Source organism: Bos javanicus, chromosome 2 (genome assembly GCF_032452875.1).
Source record: "Bos javanicus breed banteng chromosome 2, ARS-OSU_banteng_1.0, whole genome shotgun sequence".
Taxonomy (NCBI): Eukaryota; Metazoa; Chordata; class Mammalia; order Artiodactyla; family Bovidae; genus Bos; species Bos javanicus.
In genome coordinates, this window is record NC_083869.1 from 11,647,552 (window position 1) to 11,667,864 (window position 20,313).

At 36.8% G+C, this 20,313-nt stretch overlaps 1 protein-coding gene across 1 annotated transcript in view; it reads right to left on the reverse strand.

The window, feature by feature from the left end:
- Positions 1-914: 914 nt before the first annotated feature.
- ZNF804A (zinc finger protein 804A) overlaps positions 915-20,313 on the reverse strand; it is a 350,091-nt gene continuing 330,692 nt past the window's right edge. The window contains exons 3-4 of the mRNA XM_061433437.1: positions 6,308-6,438; positions 915-4,609 (exon numbers count right to left, since the gene is read on the reverse strand). Coding sequence (XP_061289421.1) covers positions 1,369-4,609; positions 6,308-6,438 — 3,372 coding nt within the window. The 3' untranslated portion in view covers positions 915-1,368. The remainder of the gene's footprint in view (positions 4,610-6,307; positions 6,439-20,313) is intronic.

Consider the following 20,313-nt stretch of genomic DNA (forward strand, 5'->3'; position numbering starts at 1 on the left):
TAGTGAGTTGAATTTTCTCTATCAGGCATGTAGACTTTGTCTTAACAAGTGGCATGCACTGGGGCAGGTACATGTTAGAAAACTGTCATGGGAAGTGTGAAATTCTCTATTTTTCTATTAAATAATTATATTCTTGAGTACACATAGAAGCAGCGTTTGAGTGAATGAAAATGCAGAGGTCATAAAAATAGAACAGAATCTGGAAGGGTAATGTGAAGACTTTCTGTTTCTTGGTGATTTGGAAATATGATAGAAACATGTATACTAGAAAGATTTGCAGAAGGAAGAGCTATTTATTTACTCTTTTCCCACTTCAAGATTCTCAGTTAAGAATATGTCCAGGCTGTGTTTATACCATTCTTCGCAAGGTGTTATATAATGGTTAGTGGTTAATTAAACTTATTCCTTAATCCATGCCAACATTCTTATATATGTATATTCCCTGCAATAATTAAAAATAAACACAATACATTTGGTAATTTTGACATACAAAAATGTCATAAGAACTTATATTGGTTACTTTCTATGTCTTATCTACTAGTACTGTTTTATAGTCCCGGGAAGAATACTAAATACTTTGCATATTGTAGTTATTTGCTTCCGCTCCACCAAATACTAACATTACTTTAACAAGAATTTCCATGGCTCATTGTTTAGATCAAGTGTTCATGAAATATAGTAAACTCTGAGGATATGCAACAGTATGAAAAACAGAAAAGTAAATAGACTTGTTATACTTTTTCTGAAAGACAGTATTATAGTATAAGTACCGATAGAGTGGCAAAGATGCTTTGCTGAGCCTCTAAGGTTCAGAGATGTCAATAAACAGAGGAAACAATATAAATTCAAAACCTATTGTTACTATACAATCCCCAGTGAAAACCAACTAAAAACAAGGGTTTGATTTACTTAAATATTTAACAAAAATTTATTGCAAGAGATATTTTTCACTGAATTTACAGTTTCAAGGAGCATGGTACAAAACATAATGCCATCAGCTTTGTCTAAACATTAAATAGGTGCAAATACACAAAGATTAAAAAAAGTGACGGGCATACTTTACAACATAAATTACAGTACTATAAATATATTTTATATACATTATACATACTCTTAAGACATCATTTTGATATACAGCATAGATTATATTGATTTTCAAACTATTCAGTGCCTTAATAATATTATATATCAGAAGCTTAAGAATTTATTTGCATCATTACACTTATAGTAAGTGATTTCATATCAATGAAGCCATATTTTAGCTAGTTTATTTCCACCATTTAAATAGGCTATTATCCACTTAATGAGCATTAACACATATGGCAGTAGTTTTCACACGGATATTTTCTTTCCCTCTCATGGTGATGACTAGAACAGGGGCTGCAGTGGGATGACGGTAGGGTGCGGGGAGAGTAGCGAAGGGAAGAGGGCATGGGGCAAAGGTGGGAAAGCCAGATGGCTAGGATGAAGGACGGAAGCTGGGATGATTGGCACCTGAGGAGGAGCAACAAAAGTTGGCTGACTCCCAGGACAAAGCCTCGGCCCTACTGGTCCTACTGAGATCTGAGGTAATGATGTTCTGGTGAGAGCTGGGACGTGGGACAGAAACTGTTGGTGTGGTTGCAGCACTTTAAAGGTTCCTGCCGCTGCCGCTGCCGCTGCGGCTGCTGCCGCTGCCGCATGCTGTTGTAAAACAGTGTGGTGGATAGTGGTGACGGAGGTAGAACGCAGGGGCTGCTGCAAAGGCAAAGGCTGCAGAGGGGTGCTGGGGGGTGCGAGGGCGGCTGGGGGAAAAGTGAACTTGACCTTGTTGGCCAGCATGTTTGGCGGTAGGATGTGCTGGTATACTTCACATGGTAGGTTTTTGAACTTGTCATGGTTTTCTATCGGAATCAATAATGCCTGTTCTGGTAAAGCTAATGGAGCCAGGATCTGCTCTGTTGTTACGAAGGTATGGCCACTGACATGTGCTTCTTTGAATGGCAATGGTGGTTGTGCATTAAGGATTCCTGAATTAAAACACAGCCACTCCGTTGATGCCTCATTCATCTTGCCTTGTGGAAGGGCTTCAGCCAGTTCATAATGACAAAGGAACGATTTAGGTTGTGACTGTCTAAAGTTCCTTTCACTATTAGGCACCTTGAAAGGAATTTGCTTTTCATTGACATTTGTATCCTCACTTCTTTCTTTGTGTTCAAGCGAGGTACTGTCTATTTCTCCTTTTGCTGGGGCACTAACTGTATAGGCTGATGTGGTGGGTTCACTGGAAATCTCTGACGGTTCACCAGAAGTGGTCTCCATTACAACCTGCTGAGTTTCATCATTGGCTTCAGAAGGAAGAGGGCTGCTGGTGGGCACAGCCAGTTTATTTTCTACTTGGTCTAGTTGTTCTGAGTTCCTTTTGACATCTGCAGTTTCCTGTGGTTTTACTTCCTCTTTTCCCTCTTCACTTACTATTTTATCCTGGTGATGTAAGGAAGAATTGCCTTTCTTGGGATAATCTGTTTTCTCTTTGAGTTCCAAAGCTTCAAAACCCATGTGGAATCTATTTCTTTTTCTCCTCTGTTTCCTCTTAGGTTTGCAAGGAGCAGAAGCATGACGTGATGTCAAGAATTCTTCTGGTACATAATTCTGTCGATTTAAACTTTCGTCTGAAGAATAAGAATATGAATGTTGTCTACGCTTTCGATGGCATCTTTCTGATTCATTAATGAGAGAATTATAACCTCTTTTAACAGCCTGGCTCTGACTCATGCATTTCATTTCATTCTGAAGAACTAGGCATCTGTGATCATGACCACAGCTGGACATTTTAGCTTTCCAACTACAGTATGTTCTGGAGTATGTTAAATTATGTTTTGCAGAATGTATCATTGTTGAATTGGATTGTCCATTTAAGACAACTGAGCTGTTTTTACAGTAGTTTTTAGAACTGATAAGAGTATTATTATTGTATTCAGTGTTCCAGGTTTTACACGTTTCTTCATTTTCACTTAAGTATATGGATGTAGATTTGGGCCTTTTATCAGGTAATTGCTGTGAGTCCAATAGTTGCTCTGCAGCTAAATACTGTTTTTCTGAAATTATTTCCAGTAGATTTTTCCTAGTTGTATCAGTGTAACTATTTTCTGTTTCCATTTTGAAGCGTGTTTCTGATTCTTTGGTTTTCTCTCCATAATTATGGTGACATAACTTTCTTTTTTTCTTTCGTCTACTTTTATGGAACCAACGTTCATGAGTATTTTTCAATCTTATTTTGTTGTATTTCCCATCTATAGCATCTGGCTTTATCTGATTTTTAGTAAAAGTATATTTTTTTGTTTTTCTGATCCTACAGGAAATATTTTTATACCTCTGACCCATAGTCTCATTTTTTCCAGAATCACAGCTATTAGAGACAGTATCATCAGTCAAATGAGAAGTGACTTGGGTATGTCCACTTCTGCTACCTCCAATTTCATAATCAGTGAGTCCTGCCATAGACGTATCCTTGCAATCCAAAACTGGGTTCTTGTAAATTTCTTCTCCCTTCTGCTGAGAAGAAAGATCACTTAAAGGCAGCTTATTTTTATCTAGCTTGTTGTTTAACTTAGTGGACTTGAAGTCAAAACAGAGAGGATTACAGCTATAGGAAATTGATGGTTGAGTGGTGGTGTATGTCAGCATTTCTGATGGCCACTGAAGAACTGTGGATCCATCTTTGTTAAGTACGGGTATAAATGGCTCACATGGTCTTTTATATAAATCTTTTTTTGTGTGTAAGGTTATATTATCCTCTTCAGAATTTACAGGGGTCAACACGTCCAGACCGTGATTTTTATTTTCAACTTCAATCATGGATGTCACATTGCCCTTAACAGTTTCCTTGGTGGTAGTCTGCAAAGACATGTTGTCATCAGCCATATCAAGAACTATGGATTTATTTCCTAGCAATTCAGAAGTGTTACCATTTATAGGTGTGTCTTCATTAATAAGAATATCTTCTGGTGAAATCTGATCTGCTGAAGGGACTGAAATTTGACAATTATCTGCATCAGATGATGAAGGGAGCTGAAACTGACAAAATGGAGGTAATAATAATGGATCTTTTTCACTAGAAACTTTTTTCATCTCTTGAGTTTGAGTAGTTTCTTTGTCAGTGCACATTCCCTCTGGCGGATGAAAAGAGTTTGCTTTCTCCACGGAATTCAAAAGCACATCTGTTGGTGAAGATAGTTGAAGATGACAAGCACCCGGGACAAATCTACTTTTTCTGCTAAATCCTTTTTCCGCAGAGGCATCATCATTGTATTCAGAGAAGGCTGCAGCTGAGGACTCCAGTTTCACGGATGCTTTCTTTGGAAATGCAAAAGAAAAGCCAATTTTGTGTCTGTGAATCCCCTGGGCTTGATCTTCAAGTTGGTTATTTTTGGCCATATAACTCTTTGTACTTTCTGGATCTGCAACAAGAGTGGTAACATCTTTAGCCTTCTCTTGACTATGAATCAAAGTGCATTTAAAATCTTCCTGGTTATTAACTGAATCCACAACAGCTCTTTGGGAAATTTCATTACAATTTTCTCTCACAGTAACAGTCGTTGACTTGAACATAGGACCGCTTCCAGGAGCGCTACAGAAAGAAACAAAAATATGTTTTCAGATAAGACACTTTTGAGGAAAAACAAGCATTTACATCTTAGAAATGTCATCATAAGATTTCTTTCAAGTTCGTAAATCTTTGTAAGATAATTACATTCATGTAGTGCAATTGACTTCCATAGTATCGCAATTTAATTTAGTTATTGGATATCATTTGGGATCACTTGGAGATGACCTCTTGAAGTTACTTTTACAGCTATTAACAGCAATGGTCAAAGATTTTCAGCCAGTGTTTCCAAAATAAAAATGTTTCTTTACCTCCATCAGTGACACTTTGGGATACAGAATTCTCTTAAAAAATACTTTTAATTCACAAATACTTAACTCCACATATTCTCTATATGGAGAATATGAAGGAAGTTAAAAGAAAAACTCTCAGTCATGATGTAAACAGGACTGGGAATTCAGTCCAACAATTCAACCAATGCTCATTGATTGTCTGTCAAGACTCTGTGATATGCTCAATGAGAGCTTTAAGTCTTTTGGAATTGCCATTCTTAATATTTAAAAATTATCCTGAAGTTATCCATTATACCATTATATACAATAAATATAGGTTGTGGTTTCCATTTATTTGGCATCACAGGATACCATAAATAGTGAGTTTTTATAAAAAAGAACTATACTGTCCAGCACATAAACAAAGAACTAACTAAATATCATCTTTGCCCCAAAAGAATCACGCTGTGCAGAGTTTCCCCTGCTTTTCTAAGATGTTAGTTTCTGAGAGGTAATAAATGGTCTCAAATGTTTTAATCAAATTATTTCTTTAAACTATAATACAATGTACTGGTTCACTGTCTTGTATGACAGTAAGAAACACTACTAATTCTTAATTTGCATCTCATTAGAGGCACCAAATTATTGGGAAAAACTGTGTGTGTATGTAAGGTGAAATATGTACTATATGCTAAGAAAAGTAACTTAGATAAGAAGTTTTGCTTCTTCTGTACATGTCTTATTATCAAGTCTATTTCCCTTAAAATATTATACTTTACATTTGCAAAGGCTACTTATAGGGCATTAAATTACATAGGTACTATAATAGTCTGAAATGTAAACTTGCACTTGTATAATTTTTCATTTTTTACTGCACAGAATAAAAATACCTGGTTGGTATAATTGAATAGCAGTTTCGTTTGGTTTTAACAGTTCACTATAGGATTCCAGATATATTTACACTTTATTTTGACTTTTAAAATCTGACATCTCAAACAATGTTTTGATATGTCAGTATTCCCTAACACTATTTCTTTTTCTCCTTCCATATGTATTCTTAAAGATCATTTCAAATAAAAGTTCTCCAAATTTTCAATTAAAAAATAACTTCTACTTATAACAAGGGCTATGAGATGGTGTTTACATCGCTTCTTCAATCAAATGTTTTGAATTTCAATAAGAAATAGAATGGCTTTCTATTAACACAACTTGATTAATAATGTAAAATTAATTTTTAGAAAGGAAAATTGCAGCAATTTGGTTTTTTATTGAAATGTGCATTAAAAAGGTGTTTGCCTAAATCTCAAATTCAATTTACTGTTCACAGGCCACAGAAAGTTATGAAAATGTGATTGTCTTATTCTGGGTACAGAAATAAATAGATTTGTGCCCTTTATTCATTTCCTTTATTTGTCATCATGTTTTAAGAAAACATTCACTGCACACTCACCATACGGTTTCCTTTCTTAGCTCGGCCAGCTTGTGCAGGCGTTGGAGTGCCTTTTCCTGTTTTCTTTCATCTTTCCTGGATTTAGATGCTACATTTCGAGCAAATTCCCTTTGTTTCAGTTCTTTGAGCCTCTATTAAAAAATATGAAAATGATTAATAGCATTTGAGTCTATAGTAATGTCAAAGTCATTATTATTGTTATTGAAATTTTCTAATGCATCATCTTTGATCTCATCTAAGGAAAGTACAGCATTTGTGACAATCTACTTCTAACAAAATATGTTCTTGCACTTTGGGCTTGTAAAAAGAGTGCCAAAACACATCATTACATGGTATTAAAAGGTATACCTATGCCTTAATAAACTGGAAATTTGATCTTTGCCTACTGATTGTTGCCTGCCAAGGTTCTCTGCCTAATTCATACATGTCTTGTGCGTGTATGTGTGCTAAGTCGCTTCAGTCGTGTCCAACTCTGTGCCACCCTATGGATTGTAGTCCCCCAGGTTCCTCTTTTCATGGTCTTCTCCAAGCAAGAATACTGGAGTGGGTTGCCATGCCTTCCTTCAGGGGATCTTCTCAACTCAGGGACTGAACCTGTATCTCTTACGACTCCTGCTTTGGCAGGCAAGTTCTTTACCACTAGCACCATCTGGGAAACTGTTGGAGTCTTAAAAAAACAAACTAATTTTTAAAACAAATCCAATTAGCTTGTGTATTTTAGTTGTGTGTAATAAATTCCATCATTTTAAAATTTGTATTAGAGTACAGTTGCTTTACAATATCGTGTCACTTTCTACTGTACAGGAAAATTAATCAGCCATTTGTATACATATATCCCTTCTTTTTTGGATTTCCTTCCTATTTAGGTCACCAAGGAGCAGTAAGTAGTTTCTTGTGCTATACGAAATGTTCTCTTTAGTAATCATTTTATACATAGCAATGTATATATGTCAATTCCAATCTCCCAATTCATCCCACCCCTCCTTCCTTTCTTGGCGTCTTACATTTGTTCTCTATGTCTGTATCTCTATTTCTGCTGATATGCTCTACATTAGAAAGGTATCTGATCTTTTTCATATTTTCTAAGAAGAGTAAATGTCTTACATGAATCTACGAGGCAAATTCCCACTAAAAATGTGATTTAAAATAATCCCATCCCTCAAATATCAGGCATATTTCTCAAATAATTCAAGATCTAGGAAGAAAATTAGCAGTATTATTGTGAAAATTCTTGTTACATTGAGCATATGTTTCATCCTAATTAAAGGAGCTGAGGTTTGAGATTGAAGGACAGAAAAATAACATGTCAAGTTGAATAGAACTGATAAATAGCCATGTATGTGGCATGATTTAAGAGATACCAAAGCGGTCCCATGTCCCAGATATTTTCACTATAGTCTTTCACAGAAACAGTATACAGCCATTAAAAACTTTAAAAAAAGATTTTAAAGCACTATATTTTCCTGTGGAATTCATGTCATGCCATCATGACATATCAGAGTCTTAAAATAGGAATTTAAGAGAATAAAGCATATACTAATCACATTTCCATGAAGTGATTGAACAAAAACTTTTGAGATAATTTGCATTGACATATTTGTGAAGGAGATTATTTAGAGCTGAATTTAAATAAAATAAAGACCATGTCATAAATGTCTAACTTGTGTTGCTGCTGCTGCTAAGTCTCTTCAGTCATGACTGACTCTGTGTGACCCCATAGACGGCAGCCCACCAGGCTCCACCGTCCCTGGGGTTCTCCAGCCAAGAACACTGGAGTGGGTTGCCATTTCTTTCTCCAATGCGTGAAAAGTGAAAGTGAAGTTGCTCAGTCGTGTCCGACTCCTAGCGACCCCATGGATTGCAGCCTACCAGGCTCCTCCGTCCATGGGATTTTCCAGGCAAGAGTACTGGAGTGGGTTGCCATTCATAAAAGTAAAATTTTGATATATTATCGCATTGATATAACAAAAGTGGCTGCAATTGTATAACACATATTCAACCATTTATTGTTTTTGAAAATATGTAGAATTAGAGTATAATAGGGCAAGATGGTTTTGGTTATCTCTGTCTCCTAAAATCTTGAGGTCATATCAAAATTCATTCAACAACTTATTGATCACCAGCATGGTTACTCTGTAAAATGTCTAGGATATTTTTAAAAAGGTAAAAGATGTGTTTTTACCTTTATCTAGTGTGTTAGTGTGTGTGTGTGTTTCTGTGACTGTATGTGTGGACAAGTGAGTGTATATTTATATACATTTCACAAAAATAGGGAGACAAGGCACACAGTAAAAGATAATGGCAATCAGTGGTTGAGGAAATCTTTTTGTGACCTATGAGGACAGTACAGGGGTGCACCCAAAATCCCTAGGTAGGCTCCTGAGAAAAGCCACATCTGATCTAGGTTTTAATGGATGTAAAAACATGAAGAAGAAGGGTTGAATGTTGGAAGTGGGAGGATATTTCAGGAGAAATAAAAGTTTTGTAAAACATAGAAATAAGAGCATGCAGATTCTGAAAAAATGCATGATTTAATGAAGCATGGCTACAGCAGAGTGTATGTGTGGAAGTAGCAAGACTTAATGAATTATAAGGTCCAACCATTTCCTGGGGGACCCTGTCTAACATATGACTTAATGTAACTGTAGAAAACATTAAGGGGAGTTTAAACAATTCAATGTCACAATACCATTTTCTTTTTATTTTGTTTTTCCATGATACAATTTTCATTTTATTAAGATTCTTTTGGCATCGGTATGCATGAAATTTTGCCATGTAGTAAAATTAAAGACAAAGTGACCAATAAATAGAATTTTACAATGAACCAGCTAAAAACATTAAAAACCTTTTCTAAAGGAATCGCAGTGGAGAGAAAAAGTAGAATTAGTGATTTATTAGGTGTGCATAATTGAATGACCTAAAGGATACGCATTACCCTTACTGAGAAATAACACCTGCCATTTTAACAAACAGACAGTCAATCAAGAGAGGGTTTGGGTTAGGAGGAGGATGCTAAGAGAGAATTTGAAGATAAATTCTCTAAAATAAACATTTTAAAATCAAAGTGCCAAGTGAAATAAAACAAGAATGCTGCAATATCAATGAAAGAACTAACAACTAACATTCAAAGTTTTTAAGAAGTTCTATTTATATATAGCAATATTTTAACAATCAGACATAATTTTTCCTACTAGATCCTTCAGGAAGCTGATACAATTAAAAAAAAATAGATGACTATTTTAAATAAAATTTTTAGAATAAATGTTAATTTCTGATATATATGTTGTGTATATATATATATATATATATATATATATATGCAAGTTAAATGTACAATGCTTCTAACAAAAAGCAAAGCTTTTCTAAAGCAAGTATATGAAATTGCTAGGAATCCACTGTTTACAGCTTCATATTAACCATTATGATTTTACTTAATCCATTTCTACTGATATAATAGTTAAATATCAAGGAGTCTGTCAATTTTCAAAAGCCAAAAGAGTTGTGGTATAGCTGTGAAATAACTGAGTGATTGACATGGCAGAATCAACTCCTAAATGATGATTTAGAGAAGAATGCAGATGTTGTTTTTGTCTTGCAGAGGTTGTCAGTTCAGTTCAGTTCAGTTCAGTCACTCAGTCATGTTCAAATCTTTGCAACCCCATGGACTGCAGCATGCCAGGCCTCCCTGTCCATCACCAACTCCTGGAACCTACTCAAACTCATGTACCTGCGTCAGTGATGCCATCCAACCATCTCATCCTCTGTTGTCCCCTTCTCCTCCTGCCTTCAATCTTTCCCAGCATCAGGTTCTTTTCAAATGAGTCAGTTCTTCACATCAGGTGGCCAAAATATTGGAGTTTCAGCATCAGCATCAGTCTTTCCAATGAATACTCAGGACTGATTTCCTTTAGGATGGACTGGTTGGGTCCACCAAATTACATTCAAGTAATGTACTGAATCTATTGATCTCAATCTCCCTCTATATACATAAAACTTTTCTTATCTTGGTGATAGACTTCCTAATATCAAGGTAAATAAACTTGACTAATATTTAGGGACTACTTAGTTGTAGAGGTTATATGTGCTGTGTGCACTCAGTCACGTCCGACTCTTTCTGACCTTATGGACTGTAGCCTGCCAGGTTCCTCTGTCCACAGAATTCTCTGGGAAAGAATACTAGGAGTGGGTTGCCATTTCCTTCTGCAGGGGATCTTCATGACCAGAGATGAAATTGGAGTCTCTTTCATCTCCTGCATTGGCAGGCAGATTATTTCACCACTGAGCCACCTGGGAAACTGCAGAGGTTATAGGTCTGGCCAAATACTTTGGTCAGTTTTAGGATAGAATTTATCAGTCTTTATATCCTTTCTTGCATTTTTCTGCAGCAAAATAAAGTCCTACATAATATTTTAGAACTATAAGAGTAATTTTGAAAGGTAAAAAAATAGAAACCAAGTGAATTCTTCTGAGAATGCCAAATGGAAAGAAAAGTTCCACACAAAGGAATATACAAGATTATACCAGTGAGGCTTATGGAAATATCAATGTTATTTCAAAAGCTTCCTCAACAATTTATTGAGAATCACTCTTAAAAAATTCTTGGTGATAAATGTCAAGACAGGTATGACAGTCAGCAAGAATTAGAAAATTAAAAGTATGTTAAAAGGAACTTGTGGGTGGATGTGGTCTGTCTACTGCATTGTAAAACAAATTGTAATATATGCTCACATATAATTCAACATATACTTTGAAAATATGCACTACAGAAAGAAAAAACAGAAATCAATATTCTTTGGTTATGATACCATCTCAGAGGGTCTATTCTACTTTCCCACTGATTTACTTCTCTTAGTCTATAGAGAAACAGAACGTCACAAGGGCAACACAAGGTCATTAATCCTCAGATATGGTCTCAGGAAAACCCATGGAATTGGATGGTTGGTAAAGTTATAACAATACTGGCCTCAAGTTAGTGATGGTGTTTAGAGAGTGGCAAAGGTTTAATCAATGTGAGAAATAGAGAAAAAGCAAGAGAGAGAAAAATAGCACTTAAAAGACTCAGCAGTTTCTGTGCAAACATTTAGATAAATTACATTGTTTTACAATTGCAAACCAAACTTTCATGAACATTCTTATATGTATATTGTGTACACCTGTCTAATTACACCCAAAGGACAGGTTCCTACAAGAAACACTAAAATGAAAGATCAAAATGCACTTTTTGAGATTTTCCAAACTGCTGTACACAGCCTTATACCGTCATTGTACTGTTCCCAACAGCATATGAGAATATATACCTTATCCAATACTGGGCAGCATCCCTCTAAATTTGTTTAGTTTAGAGAGATGACAGACAAAAAGTGATATATTATATATATTATGATATACTTATTGGCAGTCAATAAGTGATATATGATTTAATGTTTTGCTATGATTCATTTACTTACTAGGAAGTGGAAATATTTTTACATACATAACAGCCACCTGTATCTCTTCATTTAAAATTAATACTGTTCCTTAAAATTTATTACACAGTATTATATACATTACTTTGAAAATAAGCATGAAAGCAAACAGAGCTAGCCTTATTATCCATATTTAGAGATGACAAAACGAAAGTTGAGCAGATTTTAAACTTGTTCACAGATGTGTGCGAGTGGTAGAACCGGACTGGAATCAGGATTTCCGGGAACATTTCATGTGATTTATCTCCTATGTTTACTCTGCAATATGTTATTCAAGATGCCTAACTCTTTAGGTCAAGTTCATTGGGATGTATTGCAAATATTCATTTATCTTTCAGCAAATACTTCTTGAATGCCCATTACCTGTCAGCTGTTATTCTAAGCACTGTTGATATATCTGTGACAAAGGAGGATAAAAGCTCTGTTTGTTGCATGAATTTTTTGTCACAGTTGAGAGAAACGTACATTAAAACTTATAAATAAGTCAGTTGTATAGTACAGTAGATAATGAAAAGTGCTATGGATGAAATGAATTTAAGCTGAGGGTGTAGGAAGTAAGGGCTTCCCAGGTGGCTCAGATGGTAAAAAATCAGCCTGCAATGTGGGAGACCTGCATTCGATACCTGGGTTGGGAAGATCCCCTAGAGGAGGGCATGGCAACCCACTCTAGTATTCTTGCCTGGAGAATCCCCATGGACAGAAGAGCCTGGCAGGCTACAGTCCATGGGGCCACAATTTCAAATAGAGTGATTAGGGAAGGTTTTTTTTTATTAGGCTTATTCTTTATTTCTGTTTTAAAAATCACCAAAAATTTAACAGCTATAAACAGCCTGCATTATTATCTCCATATTTCTGTAGATGAATATGCCTCTTCTGTGCTCAATGAAGTTGTTGATCAAGATTTTTTCTCATTTGGAGACTTGTGTTGGAAAAAAATCATCTCACAACCTCCCTAAGGTTGTTGGTAGAGTTAATTTCCTTGTGTTTGTGGGACTGAGAACCCCAGCTTCATACTGGCTATAAGCCAGGGCTACTCTGGTTAACACTCTGCCCACTCTGCTGGTAACAGAAATCAACACTGAGTCCCCAAGATGGCATTGTTCCCTGGAGTGATCAGCCATTAGCTGGTGGTAGGTTAATTACGCTGGGCAGCAACCTTCCAAAAAAAAAAAAAAGAGGAAGTAGTTTTGCTCTTCCTGCAATAGGCATTTACTCTGGATATGAACTTACCTTCCCTGTTAACACTTCTGTCAAAGCTACAGTCTATGTGGACTTCTTTTGTTGTCCAGTGGTTAAGAATCTGCCTTATAATGCAGAGATGCAGGTTTAATCCCTGGCTGGGGAACTAAGATCCTACATGCTGCAGAGCAAATAAGCCTGTGTATCACAACTAGAGAGTCTGTGAGCTGAAAGGAAAAGATGCCACATGATGCAATGAAGATCCCGTGTGCCTCAACTAGGACCCAATGCAGTCAAATAAACAAATAAAATTAAAAACAACAGCAACTGCAAACTATGGGCCTACAGAATGCCATTTCCATCATTATGGTACTCCACGTTTATGATCATTGCTCTGATTAAGAAACTCTCTTCACAGCAAAGAAAGAAAAAGTGTGGAAGTGGGCCCATGCTCATAGAATTCAGTGGTCTTATCATGTTCCCCACTGTTTTGAAGTAGCTTGTTTGAAAGAAGGGAGGAATGACCTTTAGAAGGCTCAGTTATATCTAGAGTTAAATTGCTAGGTGTCGATACCTAGCAGGGCTGGAGCAATGTTATCCAAGAGGCTGTATGTCCTCTGAATTAGTGTCCAATATATAGTGTTAGTTTTCTCATAACCAGGACTGAAGGATTCAAAAGCAAGGGGTAGAAACTGAGGTGGCATCACTCACTACTATCCCTAGTGGTTCACTAGCAAAATCTTTGATTTCTGTACCCACAAACTTACGCTTTTCTGTCCTAGAAGTCTTAGTTCCAAATCGGAGGATAATTCCACCCAGGAGATACATCGATTATTCCACTGAACTGGGAATTAAATTTTTTACTTTGCTGCTTTGGGCTTTTTATACTGAATCAACCTGCAAAGAAGGGTGGCACTGTGCTGGGTGAGATGACTGATCCTGATCACCAAGGAGACAATGAACTACTAGCCACAATAGTGGTGAGGAAAGTTGTCTGGAATACAGGAGCTCCCTTTTGGTGTCCCAGAGTTATCATGCCCTGTGATTAAAGAAGGTCAATGGAAAACTACAACAACTCAATTCAGACAGTACTAGTAATGGTCCAGTCCCCTCGGGAATGAAGGTTTGAGTCATTCCATCATGCAAAATACCATGATCAGCTAAGATGTTTGTTGAGAGCAAAGGGAATGAGTAGTGGAATAAAGCAGTTATAAATATCAACTATGATCACATGACTAGCTATATTAATTAATATAATTGTCATGGGTATTTCTTCCTCATTTAGTTATGAAATACATATACATTTTCTTTCTTCATTTATTCTGTTACCATATAAGATATATTGAATTTATATCATAGTATATAACTAACAGGATTGCAAGAAGAGCTAACACTACCAAAGAATTTTAATCCTCTTCTAGGGAGCAAATTAGTGCATTTTCAGTTGTATACAGGATGCGTTTATTTTAGGAAGCAAAGTACCTATTTTTGTCTTTGTTTAGCAATTAAGTATAATTTAAGGGGAGAAGGAAATGGCAACCCACTCCAGTACTCTTGCCTGGAAAATCCCATGGGTGGAGAAGCATGGTAGGCTACAGTACATGGGGTCGCAAAGAGTCCGACACAACTAAGCGAAGTCACTTTCACTTTCACTTTCAAGGGGATATCATGAGTTTGAGCAAGCTCCAGGAGTTGGTCATGGATCGGGAAGCCTGGACTGCTGCAGTCCATGGGGTAGCAAAGTTGGATATGACAGAGCGAGTGAACTGAACTAAAGGAGATATCTGCCAAATTGATGAGGGAAAGACTTAAGATAGTTAACTGTGCTTGTCAATCTGGCTAGGCCATAGAACCCAGATATTTGGTCAAATACCAGACTAGATGTCAGATACCACTGTGAAGAAATTTTTTAGATGAGATTAACATTTAAATCAGTATATTTTAGATATAAATCTCATCTAAGATCATTTTTACATGAGATAAACTTTAAATCAGATAAGTAATAAGATTTATTCCTTAAATCCTAGTAAAGCAGATTACTCTCCATAATGTGGGTGGGCTACATTCAGCCTGTTGCAGACAGCCTTTAGACTTTAGACTACAACATTAGCTCTTTCTTAGGTTTCCAATCTGGCACATTTTGGACTTGTCAGCTCCCACAATGTGTGAGCCAATTCTTCAAAAGAAGTGAACAGACCGAGAGAGACTGATAGATAGATATTCTATTAGCTCTATTGGCTTCCCTCATAGCTCAAGTGGTAAAGAATCTGCCTGCAATGCAGGAGACCCCGGTTCGATTCCTGGGTCAGGAAGATTCCCTGGAGAAGGAAATGGCAACTCACTCCAGTATTCTTGCCTGGAGAATCCCATGGACAAAGGAGCCTGGCAGGCTACAGTCCATGGGGTCACAAGAGTCAGACGCGACTTAGTGACTAAAGAGAGAGAGATTAGCTCTGTTTCTCTGGCAAACCCTCATTAATACAGGTTTTCACCAAAATGTGGGTATCTAGATACGATATTTGTGGCGAACAATGCAAATTGCCTTCACATTATACCCTACATCCTTCTAATTCATTAATAGAATTCCAATTTGGGGGGAGGGACAGAAGGATATTCAATTAAAATAATAAAAATTTCAACCTCCTTGAAATGTGTGGGTATGTGACACAAACCTCACTAATAGAATTGTAAGCAGATGCCTCTGAGGAGCATGTACCTAAAAAAACAAGTCTCATTAAAATATATATATATATGTTTTTTTAACTATGTTTTTCACTTCCTACCCATGTGCAGTTGTGAGTCTTAGATGAGAAACAACAATCTTTTCAGCTGCAAATCTGTCAGCTTGACAGAGAAGGCCTAGATTCTGAAGCTAGCAAAGCAAAAAATAAAAAAGATTCCCCCTCCCCTAAAAGCATCATTGAATTATGTATTATACTAGGATGGATTACCTATGTAGCTTGCAAAAAAAATAAAATCCAACTTTACCTGATTTTACTTTTATTTGCAGCTGAATGAAATCTTAGCTTTATATATTGACTTACTAGATGTATGACTGGATAATTACTTTCATATTCTTAGAAATTTGTTCCCTCAGATAAAGTTGCTGATGATATCTAAAGTTCATTCTAGTTTTTACATTTCAAGATTGATGTTTTCAATGTCATCTTTTAAGATGGACTTAGTTTTTACCAAATAAAATGTGTATTTAGAACAATAATAATAATTACTTTGTTAAGTGTTTTCTCCACTACAAGTAAACGCATTACTCCTTTAAACTGGTTCAATACTTCTGTTCCTATTTTCATGTACCTTAGTAAGTCAATATATTGCCCAGTATTACTGTTTCCACAGGCTTAAGATTTCCTTTAAATTCCTGAGAGTTGTTTCTATAACGAACTATTTTTAATGGTTTTTGAAAAATCTAAGTATGCTTTCTATCTTATACAGAGTAATACCTTCAAAGAATTACAACTCAATCACCATCTCTATTTCCTGAATCAATTTATCTCTCTTGGAAGACACCATGCACTGGATTCTATTAGAATGTTAGCAAATATATTTCTTCAGGGAGGTTAAGATATTCAAGTGAATGGTATCACACTTCAATGTGTAATTTCCTTCTAGTCATTATCTAATCAATGGTTTTAAGCTGAGTGAACCTGTGGAAGCTTCTTTTTAAAATTTCTTTTCCCATTACTATCATGAATACATATCTTTTGGACTTTTCTCTTGGCAGCTTTAGAGGCATCTAATCTCTTAATGGCATATCAGATCGGAACAATATCTTTCCCCAAGGCCTCTCATTCTTTGGATTCCATTAACTGAAGTTTCTCTTTATGGACAAAAACTCATTCTATTTCTAATATAAAACTCTTTGCAATCTGTACGTGTTATGTCTAAAACTGATTTTTCCAACCATTCAGTTCATTTTCTTAAGTGCTGGAGCAGAAGCGTCTTGCACATTGTAAGTACTCATGAATGCTTGTCAAATTGAATTGGCACAGGATTGCAGTGATTAACTTCTCATACAATAGGAGGCTTTGAAAATTTGTTAGCAAAAATCTCAATAAGATCTTTGGTATACAGACAAAGCAATGGAAACTTGAGTCTAAGAAATATTGACACTTTTATTTTAAAAAATACACAAACAACTTCAGTAGCCAAAAGTATATTTAGAATTATGGTTCAATTTCATAAGGAAATACCATGCATCTACTAAAGAACCTCTTGATGAAAGTGAAAGAGAAGACTGACAAAGTTGGCTTAAAGCTCAACATTCAGAAAACTAAGATCATGGAATATGGTACCATCACTTCATGGCAAATAGATGGGGAAACAGTGGAAACAGTGTCAGACTTTGTTTTTCTGGGCTTCAAAATCACTACAGATGGTGATTGCAGCCATGACATTAAAAGACGCTCACTCCTTGGAAGGAAAGTTATGACCAACCTAGATAGCATATTGAAAAGCAGAGACATTCCTTTGTCAACAAAGGTCCATCTAGTCAAGGCTATGGTTTTTCCAGTGGTCATGTATGGATGTGAGAGTTGGACTGAGAAGAAAACTGAGCACTGAAGAATTGATGCTTTTGAACTGTGGAGAAGACTCTTGAGAATCCCTTGGACTGCAAGAAGATCCAACCAGTCCATCAGAAGGAAATCAGCCCTGGGTGTTCATTGGTAGGATTGATGTTGAAGCTGAAATCCCAATAGTTTGGCCACTTGATGCGAAGAACTGACTCATTGGAAAAGACCCTGATGCTGGGAAAGATTAGAGCAGGAGGAGAAGGGGATGATAGAGGATGAGATTGTTGGATGTCATCACTAACTCAATGATCATGGGTTTGGGTGAACTCTGGGAGTTGGTGATGGACAGGGAGGCCTCGCGTACTGTAGTTCATGGGATCACAAAGAGTCGGACATGACTGAGCGACTGAACTGAACTGAACCACCAGTAATGCTAAGAGTTTAATATATCCAGAATATTGTTGTATTATAATGCTAGTTTTTAAAATGGCATGCTTATGATTTTACAATATAAAGGTATCTGTAGCTATAGAGGACTTCCTAGGTGGCGCTAGTGGTAAAGAACCCGTCTGCCAATGCAGGAGATGTAAGAGACACAGGTTTGGTCCCTGGGTCTGAAAGATCCCCTGGAGAAGGATATGGCAACCCACTCCAGTATTCTTGCTTGGAGAATTCCATGGAGAGAGGAATCTGGCAGTCTACAGTCCATGGGGCTGCACAGAGTCAGACACAACTGAAATGACTGAGCACAGCACATCAGTAGCTATAGAAGACTAAAAATGCTAGAATACATAAATGCTAATGAATATTTTTCTTTGTAAGGTAAAATCAGAAGTATTATACTTTTATTTTCCATTATATGCTATTTTGCCCTTTTTTTCCTTGTTAGCCTGTTTTACTATGAGGTTTTTTAAATTTCAATTTGAAATATAAATAATAAATATACTTTAAGGCTGAAACAAAAATTATCATTGTATCTTCCTATCATACATTCATCTTTATGTGCTTAGTCATTTAGTTGCATTCAACTCTTTGTGACCCCACGAAATGTAGCCCACCTGACTCCTCTGTTCATGGAATTTTCCAGGCAAGAATAATGGAGTTGATTGCCATTTCCTTCTATAGGGTATCTTTCCAACCCAGGGATTGAAGCTGCAGGTGGTTTCTTTACCACTAGTGCTATTTGGGAACCCCACATTCATGTTGATGGCCCAATAAATGGTGGTGCTAGTGGTAAAGAACCCACCTGCCAATGCAGAAGACATGAGACACAGGTTTGATTCCTGGGTTGGCAGGCTCCCCTGGAAGAGGGCGTGGCAATCCGCTCCAGTAGTCTTGCCTGGAGAATCTCATGACAGATGAGCCTGGCAGGTTATAGTCCATAGGGTCGCAAAGAGTCAGACACGACTGAAGTGACTTATCACACAAATAATTAGAGTGTTCCAAATACTTCCAAGATCTTTGAACATGCACAGATAAATCATTATATGTAATACAAAATGATAAAACAAATCTGGTGGAGTTTTACATACATGATGTTTAACATCATGGAATAATTGTGGGTTGGTTAATATTTTAATCATCTTTTTAGCATATGTATGGTGGGAAAATAATATGTAGGGACTGCTGCTGCTGCTAAGTCACTTCAGTCATGTCCGACTCTGTGTGACCCCATAGACGGCAGCCCAGCAGGCTCCCCTTGTCTCCAGGCAAGAACACGGGCGTGGGTTGCCATGGAAAGTAGGACTCAAAATCTGTGAGAAATACAGTATCACATTATATAGAAATAGATATATACTTTTTCTATTTCTCTCTGTTAATAATATTTATATATATATATAATTATGAAAGATTTATCATGTATTTATAATAAAAAATGATCAAAGAGTTGGCAAACATCTTCTCAATAGAGTAATTTAACCTTGGTGTAACTTACAGTTGTTTCTTAGGCATATAATAAAGATGGAATATTGTGTTATTAGACAATTTTGCTTATAACTGGAAGTAACTCCTATTTTGAAAACTGCATTTGAGCTGAGAAGAGTGTGAAGGATTTATTAATACTTGGTGGGAAGCCATAACTGGTGACTTCCTTGAGTACAAACCAGGTTTGTCCCTTGCCAGGACCATTGAAATTATACCCACAGAGCCTTTTAGGTATAATCGTTCCAATTTGTGAGATATGCAAACTTCTAAGCCATAGTGGGTTTCACATTCACCCCTGTGATGTCTCTTGGCAATAAAATGGTAACTTGAAATTCCAAGGGATAGAGCCTCCAAATTGTATGGAAATGTAAGGACTTGTGCTGGAGAGAAAAACAAAACAAAACAAAACACCTGGTGTGGGATACTGGCTTATAACTTTCTGCTGCTAAGTCATTTCAGTCGTGTCTGACTCTGTGCGACCCCACAGACAGCAGCCCACCAGGCTCCCCCGTCCCCAGGATTCTCCAGGCAAGAACACTGGAGTGGGTTGCCATTTCCTTCTCCAGTGCATGAAAGTGAAAAGTGAAAGTGAAGTTGCTCAGTCATGTCCGACTCTTAGCGATCGCATGGACTGCAGCCTACCAGGCTCCTCTGTCCACGGGATTTTCCAGGCAAGAGTACTGGAGTGGGGTGCCATTGCCTTCTCCAATATAACTTTCTAAGTGAACCTAATGCTGAATAATCATTCAAAACTTCATATGTGGCAGGACAGGCCTGCCCAGGATAAGCTATGTTCTAGGCACTGAGACCAGAGCTGGGCATTGTGATCTTGCTGACCTGCACCCTGGGGGCTGCTTGAATTCTGCTTCACATTCAAGAGCATGGAGATCTTGACAGAGGCAGCCAA